General features: G+C 46.7%; 1 protein-coding gene and 1 non-coding gene across 2 annotated transcripts; both read right to left on the bottom strand.

The window, feature by feature from the left end:
• Window positions 1–221: 221 nt before the first annotated feature.
• On the bottom strand, window positions 222–15,151 carry ZNF671 (zinc finger protein 671). Its single transcript, XM_024116952.2, has 4 exons — window positions 14,878–15,151; window positions 3,435–3,561; window positions 2,703–2,825; window positions 222–2,087 (listed from the first exon to the last, which is right to left on the bottom strand). The coding sequence occupies exons 1-4, from the start codon at window positions 14,947–14,949 to the stop codon at window positions 874–876; spliced, it is 1,536 nt and encodes a 511-aa protein (XP_023972720.1). The 5' UTR covers window positions 14,950–15,151; the 3' UTR covers window positions 222–873.
• A 3,487-nt stretch (window positions 15,152–18,638) lies between these two features.
• TRNAR-CCU (transfer RNA arginine (anticodon CCU)) lies at window positions 18,639–18,710 on the bottom strand. Its single transcript has one exon. It is a non-coding gene; the product is annotated as a tRNA-Arg (tRNA).
• Between the last annotated feature and the right edge of the window lie 2,205 nt (window positions 18,711–20,915).

The raw sequence follows: 20,915 nt of genomic DNA, 5'->3' as shown, positions 1-20,915 counted from the left end.
TGGGTAGCAATGCAAATTGGGCCAAAAGTGGACAGCTATTCTTTGCCATCATGCTGTCCTCTCTGAAGCACAGAAAACCAAGGATTCCCACAAAATCTGTTTATCACTTCATGCTGGTAGAACACAGTTGTGTCCTCAACACACTCCACACAATGAACAGAACCCTCAAGATTAAAGGCAGCTCAGAGTAAGGACTTTATTATTGTACAAACACGAGCAAATGTGGGGCACTGAGTTCCAGGGCTGTGGGACTTGGAGACTGTATACATCCACAATGAGACCAAGAAATCCATGAAGGTAAATCTCTGCAAGCTCCCTGGAGAGCCCATCTTATGAGCTGATTCTTTCCACACCTAAACCAGTCAAAGGGTGAAAATGAGGCCCCCTGTAGGCCACTGAGGCCAGTCATGACTCCTTCCAGGGACTGGGGAGACGGCAGAGGTCTGCCTGACTAAGATGCCTGACTTTGCCAGATGGGAACAGCAGGATGCCTTCTACCACCGAGAAAGGCACTAGACAGTTTATAATGTGCGCCAAGCTCCTGAAAGCACCTCATGTGCGTGGGCACTCATCAGGAATCTTCCTGTTGTGGATGTTTGTTATGTATGAAGTTTCACTTCTGACTGACGGCTCTCTCACAAAACCCACGTTCAGGGCTTCACTCTGGGGACAGCTGTTAGGTTGAACAAGGAGACAGCACATTCTCTGTACTCTAAAGCCTTTGTCCAGCATGGAGTTCCTGTGCCAAATAAGGTTTGGCCTTTGGGTGAAGGCTTTCCCACGTCTGCTGCACTCACAAGTACTGCTAGGTACTCTCAAGTGTACAGTAAGTTGGGAGAGCTGGCTAAAAGGCTTCCCACACTCACTGTACTCTCACGGCCTTTCTCCAGCGTGAGTCCTCTGGTGGAGAACAAGTGTGTGTCTGCGGTTGAACTCCTTTCCACGCTCCCTGCACTCAGAGGGCCTTTCTCCAGTGTGAACCTTCCAGTGCCGAATAAGGTTTGGCCTTTGGGTGAAGGCTTTCCCACATCTGCTGCACTCGTAAGGCTTTTCCCCAGAGTGAACTTTCTGGTGCTGAACGAGTTTGGATATGCAGCTAAAGGCTTTCGCACATCTGCTGCATTTGTAATCACTGCTATGAATTCGCCAGTGTACGTTAAGGTGGGAGCTTTGGCTGAAGGACTTCCCACACTCCCTGCACTCATAAGGCCTTTCTCCAGTGTGAGTCCTCCTGTGCAGAACCAGTGTGTGTCTGCGGTTGAACTCTTTCCCACACTCGCTGCACACGTAAGGCTTTGCTCCTGTGTGAACCTCCTGGTGTCGAATGAGGTTAGACTTGCTGCTAAAGAATTTTCCACAGTTACTGCACTGATAGAGCCTTTCACCTGTGTGAACTCGCCTGTGTTCAACAAGGCCGGAGACTTGTCTAAAGAACTTCCCACACTCACTGCACTCATAAGGCCTTTCTCCAGTGTGTACTGTCTGATGTTTAAAAAGGTCACAGCTTTGGCTAAAGAATTTCCCACATTGGCTGCACTCATAAGGCCTTTCTCCAGTGTGGATTCTCTGGTGCCTTGCAAGCGTGTCTTTCCGAGTGAACACTTTCCCACATTCACTACATTTATGAAGCTTCTGTCCAGTGCTAAGGGCTCCCCCAAGCTCAGTGCTCTTACGGGGCTTCATTCTGTCATGAGAAACCTGGTGCTGAAGGCCAGAGGTGGCTGGCAAGTCCACTCTGCCCTCACCGTGTATGTAGGTCTTCTCTGGCACACAGATTCTGCAGGTTTTCACAGTGTCCCTGCCCTCATCCCTCCTGAAGAATTTCTCTCCACTGTGCTGCTTGTGGTGCTGGTGAAGGTCTGCGCTAAACCAGAACTGCTTCCCATGTGCCTCACATATGTGTGGTTCCTGCCTGGCTTTCCTCCGTGGGTATTCAGTCAGGTGTAAGAGGTCTTTCAATATTGGGCCAGACATGTCACATGGGTGTGTCTTCAGACCTGCCACAGGAGTCCTGAACTGTGACACTCCTTCTAAATAAACACTCCGCTCAGAGGAAACAGCCTCAACCTCCACTCCACACCAACAACCTGAAAGCAGAGAAGTGCCCAGTGAGATGCATGTTGACTTTGAAGGAGGGGACAACCCCATCATAAATGTGTCTGACACTCCGAGGATAAGTCCATGGGACTGTTTACAGGACAGAGAGGCAGGGACAGGTTGAGGAAGGGATTGCTATGCGTTGTGGGGCCTCTGAAGGTCACAGAATGGGGGAGGCCTCCTGAAGGCAAGGACATGAGGACAGAATGAGGACAGAATAGAGCAAACAGCTTCCAGTAGGACGTTGGCTGTTGGGACAGGCAAGTGCTAGGCAGAAGGGCATGTCCAGGCCCAGGAAACTCCAATCACAAGAGAGCAGCTGGTGTTCAAAGATTACTGATGGATATGTGCACAACTCGTGACACATTAAGTGCAGGCCAATGTTGCAGACGAATGCAGAGTGAGCAGTAAGGAGGAATGGGTGCAAGGTGGATGCCAGGGGCTAGAAGTCAGACTAGAAATAAGTCACAGTGTCCAGAATGGGGAAGGACAGGTAGAAACGCTGTGTGGCCACAGGCCTTGAAATCAAACACAGGTGGAAACAGTCGATATCTCTGGATTTGAACCCAACCTTGACATCATGCCCTTCCTTGGTGTCCACTCACCAGGTCCAGGTCCCTTCTGAGCCTCTTTCTCTGTGGCTGGAGTCATATCCACCTGGGCAGGCATCCAGGGCTCTTCCCCTTGTTCCAGCTGCATGACTAAATGTGATCTGGAGGATGTAATTCCTAAGAGAAACCGAGCACTGGTGAGTACTGGCTCAGAGCAACCCACCCTATGACAGGCCACAAGTTAAAGAATAATAATTATTACTGGGACTTCTCTGGCGGTCCAGTGGTTAAGACTCTGCACTTCCACTGCAGGGGGCGTGGGTTCAATCCTTGGTCGGGGAACTAAGATCCTGTATGCCACACTGTTCAGCCAAAATAATAATAATAACTATAATTATTACAAAAAGAACCATGAAGGAAGCATCCAAGGGTCTCCATAAGTAGTGACTATGTGAGTGCCTGTAACTCCTGGTATAATGGAACCCCAGACAATGTCACCTGGAGGAAGGGGGCAGAACCTTGGGCACAGAGGTGTCATAATTCTAGACAGATTCACCAGCCCAGAAAGTGACCAAGACTAATGGGTTCCATTGGGAAAACTATGTCTTGTGACCCCCAAACCTTTGGCTGTGTGGCTTCGGGGCTGCTCAGTAAGAAGTGAAGACATGCCATAGAGCATAGCCCTGGCACCTACTCCAAGAAACATAGCAAGAAAGCAGTGTGGGAAGGACAGAGCGGTCCCTGCGGGAAAGGAGAAAGGAGATGGAGTTGGTGTGAGGGTCTTACCCAGGGAGGCTAAAAGTGCAAAGTTCTCCAGCATCACATCCCGGTACAGGAGTCTCTGATTCTCATCAAGGAGCACCCATTCTTCCCGGGAGAAGTACACAAACACGTCCTCAGAGATGGCACAGCCCTGCAAAGATGGGGACAGCAAGGTCCATGAAAAGTGTCTCAAGTGAGTATCCCCACTCTACCTACCCACAACAACGTCCTGCTCACCCATGTCCCGAGGTTCCCAAGTCAAACGAAATACCAGGCATTGATACCATCGGTCCTTGCTCTCTTCTGACCACCCCCAGTGACCACTGTGTCAGCTGACAGCAACAAAAAGCAGGTTGGGAGATAGATGCCATTTAAGCTCTGAGCCTGGCCCAGTTCCCCTGGGGAACCCCATAGCATACTTGCTGGACATACTTCCTAAACCTGGGCTCATTCTTTTCACTTAAGCCCCCAACAACAGGGTCCTAGGACAATCAGTTTACACTCCCTCCTCTCCTGCACATCACTCTTTGGACCATGCCTCCCTCACATCTTCAGCTACCTACAACCAACTTTCTGGCCCACACCACAGACATCACCCTGGACTCCCCAGATGTCACTCTGCACACAGCATGGACAGAACACTTGGCAATACAATCAGGATGCTATCTTGTCCCAAACCTCCAGTGGCCCCCACTGCCAAAGCCCCCATTCCTGCTTTAAAGCCCTCCCAATCTGGCCCTTTTCCTTTCTTCAAATCACAGGCACCCAGAACCACATGCACACCTCAGTTACTCTGAGCCCTCTTCCATTTCTCAGTTGTACACTGTATTAAGTTTCCTATTACTGCTGTAACAAATCACTAGTAGCTCGGTGGCTTAAATCAACTGAAATTTATCATCTTACATCTGGAGGTTGTAAGTCCAAAATGGGCTTCACTAGGCTAAAAATCAAAATGTCAGCAGGATTGGGACTCCCTGGTGGCACAGTGGTTAAGAATCCACCTTCCAATGCAGGGGGCCCGGGTTCGATCCCTGGTCAGGGAACTAGATGCCACATGCATGCCACAACTAAGAGTTTGCATGCCACAACTAAGGAGCCAGCGAGCCACAACAAAGGAGCCCACCTGCCGAAACTAAGACCAAAAAAAAAAAAAAAATGTCAGCAGGATTATATTCCTTCTGGCAGCTTCACAGAAGAATCTGTTTCCTTAGCTTTTCTAGCTTCTAAAAAACCTCCTGCATCCTTGAGTCCTTGCCCCTTCCTCCATCTGCAAAGTCAGCAACTATCATTCTGACATCTGTTTCATTCCTCAAATCTCCTTCTTTGACTCTGATCCTCCTGTGATTACACTGGGTCCACGGGATAACCCAGGATAATCTGTCCATCTCAAGATCATTAGCTTAATCACACATATAAAGTCCCTGTTGCGGGACTTCCCTGGTGGCGCAGTGGTTAAGACTTCGCGCTCCCAATTCAGGGGGCCTGGGTTCAATCCCCGGTCAGGGAACTAGATCCCACATGCATTCCACAACCAAGAGTTTGCATGCCACAACTAAAGAGCCAGTGAGCCGCAACTAAGGAGCCAGTGAGCCTCAACTAAGGAGCCTGCCTGCTGCAACTAAGACCCAGCACAACCAAATAAATAAATAAACATTAAAAAAAAAAAAAGTCCCTGTTGCCATGTGAGATAACACATCCAAAGCTTCTAGGGATTAGAAAATGGACATCTTTGGGAGGTCATTAAGCTGCTTATCACATACATGTTGTCCCCACACCAGTCACAACTTTCCTACACCTAATTATCTGAAAATTAACTTTACAACAGACCTCTCCATTTCAGTGGCTGGCATTTCCATCCTTCCAGCAGCTAAACCCAGAGCTTTGGGTCATCTCTCCCTTACTTCCTTCTCTCACAATCCACTTCAGAAAATAAAATCAGGGCTTCCCTGGTGGCGCAGTGGTTGAGAGCCCGCCTGCCGATGCAGGGTACACGGGTTCGTGCCCCGGTCCGGGAGGATCCCGCATGCCGCGGAGCGGCTGGGCCCGTGAGCCATGGCCTCTGAGAGCCTGTGCTCCGCAACGGGAGAGGCCACAACAGTGAGAGGCCCGCGTACCGGGGAAAAAAAAAAAAAAAAAAAAAGAAAAGAAAATCAGTCCTAGTAAGGTAACAGCATGAAAACACAACCTCTTGTGCCACCTTCACAGCAATCACTCTGGTGCAGCCCATCAATGCTCATTTAGACTACTGCAGTAGTCTCCTCCCTGATTTCCCTGTGGTGTGACCATATATAAAAATTAAATTCTCACCTATAACCTCTGCAGCAACTGAACCAAAATGGTCAGAACTCTCATAAAAACTGCCTTCTTGGGACTTCCCTGGTGGCGCAGTGGTTAAGAATCCTGCCAATGCAGGGGACACAGGTTCGAGCCCTCGTCCGAGAAGATCCCACATGCCGTGGAGCAACTAAGCCCATGTGCCACAACTACTGAGCCTGTGCTCTAGAGCCCGCATGCCACAACTACTGAAGCCCGTGCCCCTAGAGCCCATGCCCCGCAACAAGAGAAGCCACCACCATGAGAAGCCCGCGTACCGCAACGAAGAGCGGCCTCCACTCGCCGCAACTAGAGAAAGCCCATGCACAGCAACAAAGACCCTACGGAGCCAAAAAATAAATAAGTATATAAATTTATTTTAAAAAACACAAAACTGCCCTCTTCCCTTTTACACCCACTTCCAACTTAGGGGCCAATCAGCTTTCCCCCTCCCCTGCCCTCGAGCCTCAGCTAAAGGCAAGTGATGATGCCCAACTCCCTTGCTATTAGCAAGCTCTGAATAAATATGAATAATTTCCACACCTACCATCACTCCGTCTCCACCACTCTGCTGCCAGAGGAAGCCTGTAGAGACTCTGCTCCACATTCCCCATGGCTCCCATCACCCTCAGAATAGACGCCAAGACCCTCAGCTGGCCATTTCAGGCCTGAAACCTGTTCCCATGTTGTCTCCCCCAGAAAGGAAAGAGACTAATGGTTTGTTGGACACTCACAGCTCAGCTTCAACTCCAAGCATCTGAACATGCCTGGGACGCCTTTCATCCCTCATCTCTCTGGGTTCTACAGGAACCTCTCCATGTAACAATGGCTTAGACTGAGCCTGCCTCCTCAGAGCCTGCAGACACAATTGCTGGGACAGGGGAAAGCAAAGACAAGTAATCCCACATATTGGGAAGGTGAGGGCTCAGCTATCAGCTTGGCCACTGTCACTGGAGCCTGTGGGCAAAAGGGATGGGAACAGCCCATATCACACCAGGGGATGGAGGTGCTATTCCCATCTCCAGGATTCTACACCCCCAGAAATGAGATGGGGCGCTGGAAGCTCTGCCCCAAAGTGAAGTGCTCACAGAAGAAGGCCCCTCTCCTGGGCCATGGTTGGCAGAGAGCTGACACCTTGTGGTACTGAGAATTCTGGGTACTGCAGTCCCCACCTCAACACCAGGTGCTGAGGGGAAGCCCGTGGTCAGAATGTGGAAGGCAAAGGAATTGAGCGCCTACTGTCTTAGCCTGCCAGTTGCTCCCAAGTCTCAGGCTGCATCTCACACCTCAGAGTCTCTGTAACTGGATGATGTTGGTACCAAACCCGAGTTTGGCTGCTCGCCACTCGAAAAGCCAATACTCGACAAACAAGTGTTGGTGGAAAAGGAAAAGTTGCTTTATTTAGGAGGCCAGCAATCTGGGAAGCTGGTGGACTAATGTCCTAAGACCATCTCCAAGTTGCTGGTTAGGAGACAAAGGTTTTTTTTTTTGTTTTTTTGTTTTTTGGGTTTTTTTGTGGTATGCGGGCCTCTCACTGTTGTGGCCTCTCCCGTTGCGGAGCACAGGCTCCGGACGCACAGGCTCAGCGGCCATGGCTCACGGGCCCATCCGCTCCGCGGCATGTGGGATCTTCCCGGACTGGGGCACGAACCCGTGTCCCCTGCATCGGCAGGCGGACTCGCAACCAGTGCGCCACCAGGGAAGCCCAGGAGACAAAGGTTTTAAATGCCACGTGAGGGAGGGGCTGCAGGGTGCATGATCCACTTGTGCTCAGTTCTCAGATTGGCTGGCATCTAGGTGAAGTTTCGAGCATCAGCAATCTTCTGGTTTCAACCCGTCTGGGGGCTACGTGCTTGCGGTCAGCAGTTTTCCTCCGGTGGGGGTCGGCTTCATATAAAATCTCCAGTGGGCACTTCATATCCTGAGCATGATATGACACTGGCTGTTTTGGAGGTTCACAGCCTGCAAATCCCAGCCTCATCCCTCCGAATTTGGGACCCAAGGCCAGCAGTTTCACCTCCATGTTGTGAAATGTAAAATGAAGACAAAACCTCCCTTGCAGACCTCTGTGAAATTGTTTAAATATTCCTCAAACATAAACGTCCATTACTAAAACAGCAGAAAAAAATAGTGCCCATACCTTGGTGAGGTTAAGTATGAAGTGCTTAAACCAGTGCAAGGTGCAAGATTAGTGCTGAATACATGGTCCTCATCATCACAAACCTGGGCTCTCAGGTACCCATGTGGCAGAAGATGAGTCAAGGCTGCCTACTTGCAGAGTTATGGGCAGCGTCTGTCAAAATTCACATACACATACACTGAACCTACGAGTAGCCTTAACAGGAATGATTTAAAATTTTACAGGATGGCAGTGTACAATCTGTGCCATTTAAAATTATTTCAAGGAAAAAATAATCACACATGCAGAATGACGTTATCAATTTCAGGTAGCCAGTTGCACTAGGGATATGTTCTAGACAAGATGATTCAAGATTTACAGTTTAAGAAATATTTTCCTGGGGCTTCCCTGGCGGTCCAGTGGTAAAGAATCCGCCTTACAATGCAGGGGATAAGGCTTTGATCCCTGGTCAGGGAACTAAGATCCCACATGCTGCGGGGCAACTAAGCCCATGCACCACAACTACTGAGCTCGTGTGCCTCAACTAGAGAGCCTGCGTGCCACAAACTACAGAGCCCACACGCTCTGTAACCTGCGTGCCACAACTACAGAGCCTGCACGCCGCAATGATAGATCCCACATACCACAACTAAACCCGACGCAGCCAAAAATAAATAAATAATCTAAAAAAACCAAATTTTTTCCCTCAGGAGTAAGTACAGCATAGGGTTGTAGCATAATTCTTCTATATCTTACTTTCAAATTCACAATCTTTGAACTTGCATTAGAACCAATCATGTCGTGATTGGCTTCAAATTCAATGCAATCTAGCACATGGTGTCCAGTGTCTGACTTCACAGGCTGAGCTCTGGAGGGAGGCTTACCTGGGTTTGCAGCTGGTAACCCCATTACTGATTATAGTACCTTAGGCAGAAAGCCTCACTTCTCCAAGCTTCATTCCCCTCATTTCTGAAATGGGGAAATAACAGTATTCACAGCACATGGTTTATGGGATTATTACCTGGGGAATTACACGACATCCTCTGGTCATTCTTCCAACAGTCTTCAAAACTTTCACAATGGAGGACAGAAAATGACTCCTGACCATCCACATTCTCTTGATTTGATTCAGAGGATTTCAGGTGCTCAATTCCTCCAGGAACCAGAACCTCACCCCCACCAGACCCCCCCTCCCCCAACTATCCTCAGGTAAACCGGCTCCAGGTGGATCTGTGTAGTAAGTGGAAGCTCAGCCTGAATTCCCATGACTCAAGCTTACCAGATTCAGTCTCCAACAGTATTCCACCACTTGATACTGGGGTCCAAAGTGAGCACTAAACCCTGGGAAGAGGGAAAAAGTGCAGTCACTGAATTCTATGGAAAAGATTGCTCCATTCGTTTAGGTCATCTTTAATTTCCCTCAGCAGACGTGTTTTTGTAGATTTCAACTAAACTTTGAAGTTTTCAGTAATACTGAAAAAATAACTTTGTAGTTTTCAATAAAATACTTAGGAATGAATATAATGAAAGAACATGTACGTTTCATTATATTCATTCCTAAGTATTTTTTTACACTATAGATTTGTAAATTTTAATCATTCAATTTTTGCTTTCTGTTTATTGTTAACATATAGAACACAGTTCATTTACATCTATATCCCTGTCTACCACACACACGTGTATTTATACATATATATAAAGAGAAAGAGAACTGTACACAGCACTTTGCTACATTCAGTTATGCTAGTGAGTCTTCTGCATCAATATGATGTGATTTTTCTTCTTTTTTTTTTCTTTAGCCTGTTAATATGTTGGATAACATTCTTTGCTCTTCTAATATTAAACAAACCTGGCACCACTGAAAGAAATCTCTCTTGGTCATGGTATATAATTCTTTTTACACACTGCTGAATTTTGGGTCTTCGTTGCTGCATGCGGGCTTTCTCTAGCTGCAGTGAGCAGGGGCTACTCTTCGTTGCGGTGTGCAGGTTTCCCACTGCGGTGGGCTCTCGTTGCGGAGCACAGACTCTAGGTGCGCAGGCTTCAGTAGTTGTGGCTCACAGGCTCTAGAGCTCAGGCTCAGTAGTTGTGGCGCATGGTCATAGCTGCTCCGTGGCATATGGGATCTTCCCAGACCAAGGCTCGAACCCGTGTCCCCTGCATTGACAGGCAGATTCTTAACCACTGCGCCACCAGGGAAGTCCACCTCTCCAACCCTCTTATGGTTAATATTCATGTCTTATTTCATTCCTTTTAGCATATACTTATGTTTCTAATTAAGGATCATTTATTATAGTTGCATGGAGTTTGCCCATGAATTTAATATAGTCTGACAAGCTCTCCCTATACTTTAAATATATGAGATATTTAAAGCAAAAAAACTGAAAAAAAAATTGTGGGTACAAATGTATAACTTACTCGCTCTTATCTATCTTCTTAGAGAGGGATAAATCAGACAAAGAATAAGCATATAAATGATATTAATAATATAACATTCAGAAGATACACATTCATCTTGATTTTACACTGTTGAACATTTGAAAAATTACATTCACAAAGGGAAAAATGAAGCCACAACACAGATCACAAGTTTTATGAATTCTCTATGAATATATGTATATTTGTTTACTAGAGCAGTGTAATAATATGATTTATAACAAGAAATACGTATTTGGTCTTTTAATTTTTTATTTTTAAAATAAATTTATTTATTCATTTTTGGCTACGTTGGGACTTTGTTGCTGCGCGCGGGCTTTCTCTAGTTGCGGCAAGTGGGGGCTACTCTTTGTTGTGGTGCACGAACTTCTCATTGCAGTGGCTTTTCTTGTTGTGGAGCACGGGCTTCAGTAGTTGTGGCTCGCGGGCTCTAGAGCGCTGGCTCAGTAGTTGTGGCGCACAGGCTTGGTTGCTCCGCGGCATGTGGGATCTTCCCAGACCAGGGCTCGAACACGTGTCCCCTGCACTGGCAGGCGGATTCTTAACCACTGTGCCACTAAGGAAGTCCCCGCATTTGGTCTTTGTCCAGGTTTTGGGCACAGAACTCCTAAAACCTTAGGTATTTCCTAAGTGAGAGAGCAATAAAAATGCCCTTATGAGGTTACTTTGGGAAAGCACAAAAGGATGGTGGGGCTGGTTTCCAGGAGAACCAACCACATGATTAGAGGGTTGGAACTTTCAGTCCTACCCCCTGACCTCTGACAGGGTAGAGCGGTTGGAGACTGAGTTCAATCTCCAATGGTCAAGGATGTAATCAATCATGCCTATGAAATGAAGCCTCCATAAAAACCCAAAAGAATAGGGTTCAGAGAGCTTCCAAGCTGACGAACACAGGGAGACGCAGGAAGAGCAATGTGCATGGGAACTCTGCACCCTTTCCCCATACCTTTCCCAGTATGCATCTCTTCCATGTGGCTGTTCCTGGGTTATATCTTTTTATAATAAACTGGTAATCTAGTTAGTAAAATGTTTCTCTGAGTTCTGTGAGCCACTCTAAGAAAATTGATTGAACCCAAAAAGGAGGCTGTTGGAACCTCCAATCAGTTCAGAAGCCCAGGTGAAAACATGGACTTAACGACTGTTGTCTGAAAGGGTGTGTGGGGGGTGGGGGGAGTCTTATGGGACTGAGACCTTAACCTGTGGGATCTGGTGCTATCTCTGGGTAAACAGCGTCAGAATTGACTTGAATTATAGGACACTCAGCTGGCGTGACAGAATTGCTTATTGGTGTAAGAAAACCCACCCATACGCAATGGAATTGGTGAGACCATAATCTTTAGCAGCCTTTCTCAAATGGGGTTCCATGAGAGAATTTGTTCCCACAGAAAATGATTTCAGTGCATACTGTCTTAAATACCCCAAGGAAAGTGCATGCCTAGGACCAATCTAAATGCATAGAAGAATAATCAGTTCACTACTTACAATGGATTCCTTGGGAAACTAATGCTTAATTGTCTCATAAAATCAATTGGATAGAGTATACAAAGGGAGAATAATATAGGAATTTCAACAACACAAACTATCTTTCCTAGCTATTTTATAGCTCATGAAGAAAATCAGAATAATATCACCCCAAAATATGCCTCTTTGACATAAAAATTATTTTGAGCTGAAGGCAGTGAGAAACAGCAAACACAGAAAAAGCTCCCCCTTTTCTACCTAAAGGCAAGATATAAATTCTCCTTTTATTGGAGACAGATTATCAGCCCAGAGACTGGCACCAAAGGAATCTGCAATCAAACCACACAATATTAGGTTCTTCCCCCGTATTTACCTTCTCAGTTTGCTGCCCTTGGAAGCCTAAAACTGCTTTTCTTCGTTCTGTCATTTCTCTACAAATTTACTCTTATTTGTCGAAGATATTAATATAAACTAGAATTCTAAGCCACCAATTCCAGTTACTTTTGGTTTAGGTTTCTCCCACGTGTTGTGTGCTGCACATATTAATATACTGTTTTCCTCATTAGTCTGTTTTTTGCTTAAAGAGACCCAGCTGAAAACCTAAGATTGGCAGAGAGAGAGTTTTGCCTCTCCTACACTCATTAAAATTACAAATAGTATACAGAAGTGTGGGCAGAAACATTTCCTGTGTTGGGACAACTTATGTTAGAGGAATTCTTTGGTAGGAACTTCCTGTGAGGCAAGAAGCCTGTCCTCCTTGGAACATTTAGTCAAAAACAAGGAGAAGGACTTCCCTGGTAGTTCAGTGGCTAAGACTCTGCACTCCCAATGCAGGGGGCCCGGGTTCGATCCCTGGTCAGGGAACTATATCCCACAAGCCGCAAGGAAGATCAGAGATCACGCCGCAACTAAGACCCGGCGCAACCAAATAAATAAATAACAAAGACAAAAACACAAGGAGGCACCCCAATGTTCACTGCAGCACTATTCACAATAGCCAGGACATGGAAGCAACCTAAATGTTCGTCAACAGATAAAGCTGTGATACATATATACAATGCATTACTCAGCCATAAAAAGGAACGAAATTGGGTTATTTGTAGAGACGTAGATGGACCTAGAGACTGTCATACAGAGTGAAGTAAGTCAGAAAGAGAAAAACAAATATTGTATATTAACATATATATGTGGAATCTAGAAAAATGGTATAGATGATCTTATTTGCAAAGCAGAAATAGAGACACAGACTTAGAGAACAAACGTATGGACACCAAGGGGGGAAAGGGGTGGTGGTGGGATGAATTGGGAGATTGGAATTGACATATATACACTATCGATACTATGTATAAAATAGATAACTAATGAGAACCTGCTGTATAGCTCAGGGAACTCTACTCAGTGCTCTGCAGTGACCTAAATGGGAAGGAAATCCAAAAAAGGGGGGACATATGTTTACATATAGCTGATTCACTTTGCTGTACAACAGAAACTAACACAACATTGTAAAGCAACTACCCTCCAATAAAAATTAAACACACACACACACAGGCTGGGACAATCTATCATATAGCATTTGAGGGATTTTGTGGCTTTGGCAAGACTGAGTAAAGTGGAATCACTCCTGGCACTGGAGGAGCTTTTCAGTGTGTGTTTCTCTTAAAACAGGTTGTTCAAAAGCAAGGGTAACTGTCATCAGACAGCGATTTTACGACACCCCATCTTCTGCTGCCAGGCCAGGTTCCTTGTGCCCTACAAAGCATTCTCCTCATCCAGACACTGGACAAACAGAATGCCCCTCCTTTGTGGACGGAAGTCTCAGAAATGCCCACCCTTCCCCCACCTCTCGCCTCCATCCACAGCCCTCCCCTCTCACCCCAAGGACCATCTGAAATAACATACTTAAGATTGCTACCCATGGGACCTCCCTGGTGGCGCAGTGGTTAAGAATCAGCCTGCCAATGCAGGGGACACATGTTCAATCCCTGGTCTGGGAAGAGCTCACATGCTGCGAAGCAACTAAGCCCGTGTACCACAACTACTGATCCTGCACGCTAGAGCCCACGAGCCACAACTACTGAGCCCACATGCCACAACTACTGAAGCCCATGTGCCTGAAGCCTGTGCTGCGCAACAAGAGAAGCCACCACAGTGAGAAGCCTGCGCACCGCGACAAAGAGTAGCCCCCACTCGCCACAATCAGAGAAAGCCCATGCGCAGCAACGAAGACCCAACGCTGGCAAAAATTTTAAAAATAAATAAATTTATATATAAAAAAAAGATTGCTACCCCTAAATCTTATCTCCAGGCCTTGACCTAGTCCAGACCACTCTCTACACCCTGTGGACATCTCCAACCCAGCCCCTTCTCCAGAACGCCAGACCTTCCAGTCCAGCTGCTCATGTGACACCTCCACTCTGGGACATCTCAGAATCAACCATGTCCACTCTGAAACCTGCTCCCTTGGTTTGACTTCCCGATTTCCATTTTCAAAATGTCCATGAAAAAAGAAACAAAAACAAAAAAATTTTAAACTTGTTTTTTCACTTACTATCAATCACAGCCTCATCTGATGCAGGAGGAAATGTTGTTAGTGGTATCTTTAAAATATATCCAGAACCTGATCACTTCTTCCCTCTCTCCTGGCACTCGAGTCCATCCACCGTCAAAACATTTCTTGAAGCCGCTGCAGTAGCCTCTTTACCAATCTCCACGCATTCATCCTCACATTCCCTGCCCCAACCTAATCTGTTTCGCCCAGCGCAAAATGTGGGATACTTTTAAAATCTCCACTCAGATCAAGTACTCCTTCTATTCGAAACTCTTATGGCTTCCAGAGCCCTCAGAATGAAAGTACAACTCCTCAACCCAGGTGTGACTCCTCACATCCTGCTCGGCACTGACACGACACGGATCCCCGATCTCCCCAATGCCTCTGGCTCAGTCCGACCTCCAAGCCTTTGCACCTGTCGGTCCCTCTGCCTGTCCCCCTCTCACACGCGCCATCACACTGTCAGAAACAGGGACCCCACAATCCCGGACACGGGCCTGGGCTACAGGCACGGGAGCAGGCGCCCCGCACTCGGGGCTTTAGTGTCTGGTGGGGTGAGGGCACTGAGGGCCCGGAGGAGGAGCGTGTACCTGAGGGGGGTCCCTCAGCCCGGCCGCCGCCATCGGGGTCTGTGGGCGGAGTGCGCCGGGAGAGGCAGGCATCCGGGTTGAGGACGTGGCTACCGCGGTCCCAAGCCCCGCCTCGGCGGCGGGGTCACCGCAGGCGTCGCCACCGCCGAACCTCGTCTCGCCTCCGAGCGGCGGGGACAACACCTCCTCACGCGTCTTCCCGATTCCTCCACCCTCGGTCCAAACCAAGCATTCAAGAGCCCTCTAGCGCGTAGATCCTCAAAAGAACCGACAAAACGTCTGGTTGGGCCTAAGATGCCGGAAGTCCCGCTCCGACGTCTTCCGCACGCACGGAAATGCCCCTCTCCCGGGCCTTCATTGGACGTGTGGCGCAGAGCCTTCTGGGTAATGTAGTTCTTGCTGAGCCATCGGCCTAGGGACAGGTTCAGGGCCTGGGCCTGGGCTCCTGGGGAAAGGCTGGGTACCACAAGAAGGGGTTTGTAAGTGGTACCCCTAATTCCCGAGGGTGGGGCGGGGCTTAACTCCTCTTCAAGGGCCCGCACGCAGATTCCGTGGATTGCTGTCTGCACTAATTAAAGAAATGTTTGGAGTCATATTATTTCAGATAGTTCGGAAAGCTGCAAAACCAAAAGGACACACCACACCAAGTTTCTCTCGTCCATTCATACCTGGGAGCTAGTAACCATTACCTTGTTGCCTTTTAAATACATTCTGGGGACTTCCCTGGTGGTCCAGTGGGTAAGACTCCACGCTCCCAATGCAGGGGCCCTGTGTTCCATCCCTGGTCGGGGAACTAGATCCCACATGCTTGCCACAACTAAAGATCCTGCATGCTGTAACTAAGAGCTGGCGCAGCCAAAATAAATAAATAATTTTTTTTTAATGTTAAAAAAAAAATACATTTGGACTGAAGCTTTAGGTTCAGTGTTGTTACTTTCAGTTCTGGTTAGGGACAAGAAAGAAAATATTCCAGACAGGGCCATGGAGTGGAAGAAGAGAGAGGGATGTTGAGGTACTCTGGAGCCAGTAGATAGATTTCCTCAGAAAACTTTTCTCCTGCCTGTAAAATAAGTGATTGTATTCATCCCAGGAGGCAGCACTTTTTTCCAGGTAACATTTCTTACTTGGTATACTGAGACAGGCTGGGACCTGGGACCCTTTGCTGGGACCTGGGAGCCTTTGCTGCAGTGCTGAAGTTCATGCACCTGGACACACCTCTCCTCAAGCAACAAAATATGAAGAAACTGTATGGGACTGAAAATAACTGCGTGCACACGCGGTTGGGGCAAATTCTGGAACCAAAAGATACAAAGAAACAAAAAAAACCCAACTGCCACTTTTGAAGGGCCTGGAGCAAAAATAGGGTGTTGGGAGCAAAAGCAGGGTACTGTGCAAGCCCCCCTGCACACAGCACCACCTAAGGGGTGGGCAAAACACCTAAGCCACCCCTCCAGCCAGATCCCTGGACAAACCCCTTCCCTCACCCCATATAAGGAACAAGCTTGCTCCCCCTTGGGGAACCGGCAAGCAAGGGAACTTGTTTGTTCTCGCTGCCCCCTGCTGCAGCAGGGGCCCCAATAAAGCCTTGCCTGAATTTCTTGTCTGGCCTCTAGTCAATTTCTATTTATTGGGGAAGGCCAAGAACCCTGGTCTGTAACAATACCACCATATATATAATTGCTTTTAACATCTGAGACCTCTTAGAAAAGAAGTGCTACCATTTGAATGCTATTTCCTGCCTGAACAGTGACCATCATCGTCACATTGGGAGCATAAGCCCAAAATGGGTCATATGAACCGAGATAAATGTTTGGGACACCATGAAGTCATCTCCTTGCTGTGAAGTGATCACCAGGGGTGTGCACCAGGGATCTGCACAGGGAGTTGAGATTATCAGTGCAAAAATTCCCGAGAGTTATTGATAATGATTCTGCAGCTATTTGAAGAGAGTGGAGAAAATAGCTCTGAGGAAATATTTACAATAGCTGTAAAAAGGTAATTTTGAGCCTGAGTACTGAAGTATGAGAACTGAGAGAATGAAGCTGAGCAGATAAAGGGTTTATTCATGAGACAGCCGAACAAGGAGACAGAACAAATCGCAAATCCATCTCCCTGAAGGTGAGAGTCTCTGGATACTTATGGGATAAACCTGAGGTGTGGGGAGCATGGGGGAAGGTGATTAGAGTTAAGAAAAAGGTGAAGTAATCATGGTTTTGCACAACAAAGCTACATGCTTCTCCATGGGACTCATGTTCAGAAAATGGCGACGTTAGCATGTTCTAAGGGTGGAGTCTTTGGCCCTCTGATGTCAAATGGTAACTGACTGGATAACTCGTGCGTGCCCAGTTGAAGGGTTTGTTGTCCCAATCAGTCTTGACTGGCTCAAGCTTGAACTGGACCCAGCTGACTCCAAGTTCGTGAAAAAAAACTCCGGCAAACATCTTAATTGTTTAGGCCGTGTGATGCTTGGATGACATTCAAGTTTTTATGGAAACAACTGAAGCAAATTTGATCAGTGAAGGCATTTTACAGTTCAGTATTTATTAAGCAAGTTATAGTTTAATTGATCTAACTGACGATTCCTCTCAGTTTCAATAGTAGCTATGTGTTTTGTGCAGGTTTCAGCCTTTTGATAACCAATGTCTCCCTTGCCTGTATTGACAGTGACTGTGTCCTACTCAACAAGGAACACTGTTTAATCCATATTATATATCTTACTCCACAATATTCCTCTGCCCTAATCATCCCAGGGCCAGGCTCCAGGCAACTAGAGATCACCCCTGTGCCCCAAGTCTCACCTGAGTTATCCAAGTACCCAATCTTAAACTGTTTACTCTGCCCTTGCCTTCCTTTGCCTTGAAACCCCATAAGGGATCTGGCGTAGACTTTCCCCTCCCTCCTGTCCTCTGCCTCCTGACAACTCTGATGTTTTTCCCTGGGACACTGGGTGGCATATGGTAACAACTCCCCTCTGGACACTGTGAGCAAAATAAACTTCTTCCTTCCAAGCCTCATTCTCCCTTACTTCTGTGGCCACAGCGACATTACTATACCATATCCAGCATTTCTATTTTTAGAACAAGTGTCCTCATGAAGAGAATGGTTTAGTTTGGGACAGGAGGAGACCCCCATGATGCTCAGGGATTACTAGCAACACCATCTGAGGTCAAAAGTTCATGAATAACAGGAGTAAAACCAATGAATCACCAAAGCAGTAATTTGTGAAAGTTTATTGTACACACACCAAAAAGACAGTACGTAAACGAGAAACACTCATACCAAAATGTAGTATGAGACGCAGGGGTATATTGTTACAAAGCAACTTAGATAATGAGAAAGCAGGGACTCTATTCGTCTTAGTGATTGCTTATGGTATTAGAATTTTCTTAAATGATAGGAAATTGGTCAGTGGTTACTCCATACCAACCTTGAGAAACAGTTCAAGTTTTGCTTATCATTTCTGAAGGCATAAGCAAGAAATGACCCAGGACAAATTAGTCTTGCAAAATAAACTAAATTAAGCTTTGTTTTGTAAGATTAAACTGGTTTTGTCTGCTCGGGGAATTTTCAAGGCTCGTCTCTGTTTTTTATTTTAATACTGGGAAAGCTCTACATCTTGCTGGCAATCGTGGGCACTACTTTGGGGTTTTTTTGTTTTGTTTTTTTGTTCAATATTTATTTATTTAGTATTTTTTTTTGGCTGCGCCGGGTCTTAGTTGTGGCTTGCAGGCTTCTTAGTTGTGGCATGATGCGGGATCTAGTTCCTTGACCAGGGATTGAACCTGGGCCTCCTGCGTAGGGAGCTTGGAGTCTTACCACTGGACCACCAGGGAAGTCCCGTGGGCAATACTTTGTGAGGCTCTGCATTGTCTGTTTCAAGTGTGACCTTATCTTCCTACCCTAAATTGCTGGGCCTGTGACAACTCTGCAGGACCTGGCCCCTGTCAAAGCTTGGCAGGGGTAAGGGGACGAATAGTCAATGCTATCTCTCCCCATCATGCAAGTCTGCCTGGACAAACTGACTAATTATTTATAAAGGCTCCCTGGAGTAGCAGAAGCTGACACCTCTGCACCTAAACCAGGCTCACTAGTTGTCAGGCTTGAGCTGAAAACCTGGTGTAGGGGGTGTGGTAACTGGGAGACCTCCCTTGAGATCAACAGCCTCTCAGCTGTAGTTTGCCTTCACCTCCGAAGTGACACAATACATCCTTTCCAGGATGCCCATTGGGTACATCAACAGCTTTGCCATCACACATAATCCTTGCAGACAGGATCATCATTGCACTCACCTTTCTCCAGGAGCACAGGTATGACCTTACATTGAGGACATCTACCTCCAAGAAGACTTATTTGACACACTCATCATGGACATACAAACGCAACATCTTTTAGTACTTTTGATGGCAACATATACTTATTTATAAATTTTACTTCCAAACTGAAATCAGCAGCCACTCCCTTTTGTGCCCTCAGAGATTCCTGCACTAAAGAAACTTCAGTAACCCCATCTCATGCCTCGTCGAGTCTCTGGACAACTGGTGATAGTCATTAGTTGCCCCTGAGCTTCTGATGAAAAAAATCTAGCCCTCCTCAACTCTATAAATAAATCATGAAAACAATAAAACAACAAATGACTAGTTACCCATTGGGCTCTCCCAGAAACAGAAGCTTTCTAGACCCTGAGCACGTGACTCTCCATACCAGTGGTTCATTATATTTTGGGTCATGGAAACAGCACAACACAAACTTGCACAGCTACCAAGGCCTCCTCAAGATAGGATGTTTATTTCAGGGCCCAGCAGTAAGGCCAGGTAAGAATCACGGAATTGGAAATATACCAAAAGTAGCCAATACTCAATTCGAGAATCATTCGGGTTTATTGCACACAATTAGCACAAAGTAGGGAAAATAGGAAAGGGATTAACATCCACTACAAGACGTCTGTGAAGGAGGTATCTCAGCACCAGCAGCTGTCTCCAGGTCTGCAACTGGTCTCGCGACAAGAGTGAGTGGAAGGTCACCTTCTGCTCTGACAGGGCTCTGGCAGTGTCCATCTGGAACAGTTCTCAGCAGTGTGGAGTGGGGTCCTCCAGCGAAGAGGCTTCAGTTCACTGGTTTCTTTTCTTTCTTTCTTTTTTTCTTTTTTCTTTCTTTCTTTCTTTCTTTCTTTCTTTCTTTCTTTCTTTCTCCTTCCTTCCTTCCTTCCTCCCTCCCTCCCTCCCTCCCTCCCTTCTCCCTTTCTCTTTCTTTTTATATTTAAATTTTTCGGCTGCACCGTGAGGCATGTGGAATCTTAGTTCCCCGACCAGGGATTGAGCCTTCATCCCCTGCTTTGGAAGCACGGAGTCTTAATCGCTGCACCGCCAGGGAAGTCCAGTGGTTTCTTTTTAAGGAGTCTGTCAGTGGGTGTAACGGTTATGCCCCAGGAGGTCTCGTCTCTATCATTTGCTTTTTCTGTTTCAGTGAGGTACATTGTCAATCAAATTTTTTATCTGAAGTAACACTAGCAGTCCCACAGCAGATGTTTCAAAACAACTAACATGGAAGTTCACATTGGCCACTGTGAATTCTTTTTCAACTACTTAACATACAATATAATAGCTTAAATCCTATAAGTTTCACCCAAGTTGAGTAGGAATCGTATTCTCAAGCCCCAGCCAGAGAATCACAATGCAGCCTCCTGGGGCTCTGGAGGAAGTCCATACCATCTGCAGGACAGATTTATACATCATTTTGAAACAGCTCCTGATGGGTCACTGTGCCAGAATAAGAACAGAACACTTGAGTATGGGGCAACAGATATCCATGCATCCAGAACGACCCACTATGAGGGTCGTTGGTCTATTGGACCAACCAAGTCATGAAGTCTACGGACACTGCTGTATTCCATTATAAGGTAGAAATGTACAGCCAGGATTGAGCCAGATCAGGTCTAGAGAACACAACTAGGCTGCATGAATAGGTAGTTGAGATCCCACCAACATGGTAACAACTCACTTTCGTGGCTGTCTGGGTGCCCTGCACAGCCAGAGGGAAGA

This window comes from Physeter macrocephalus, chromosome 17 (assembly GCF_002837175.3).
Source record: "Physeter macrocephalus isolate SW-GA chromosome 17, ASM283717v5, whole genome shotgun sequence".
Lineage (NCBI taxonomy): Eukaryota > Metazoa > Chordata > Mammalia > Artiodactyla > Physeteridae > Physeter > Physeter macrocephalus.
This window is presented reverse-complemented; position numbering and strand designations above follow the sequence as displayed.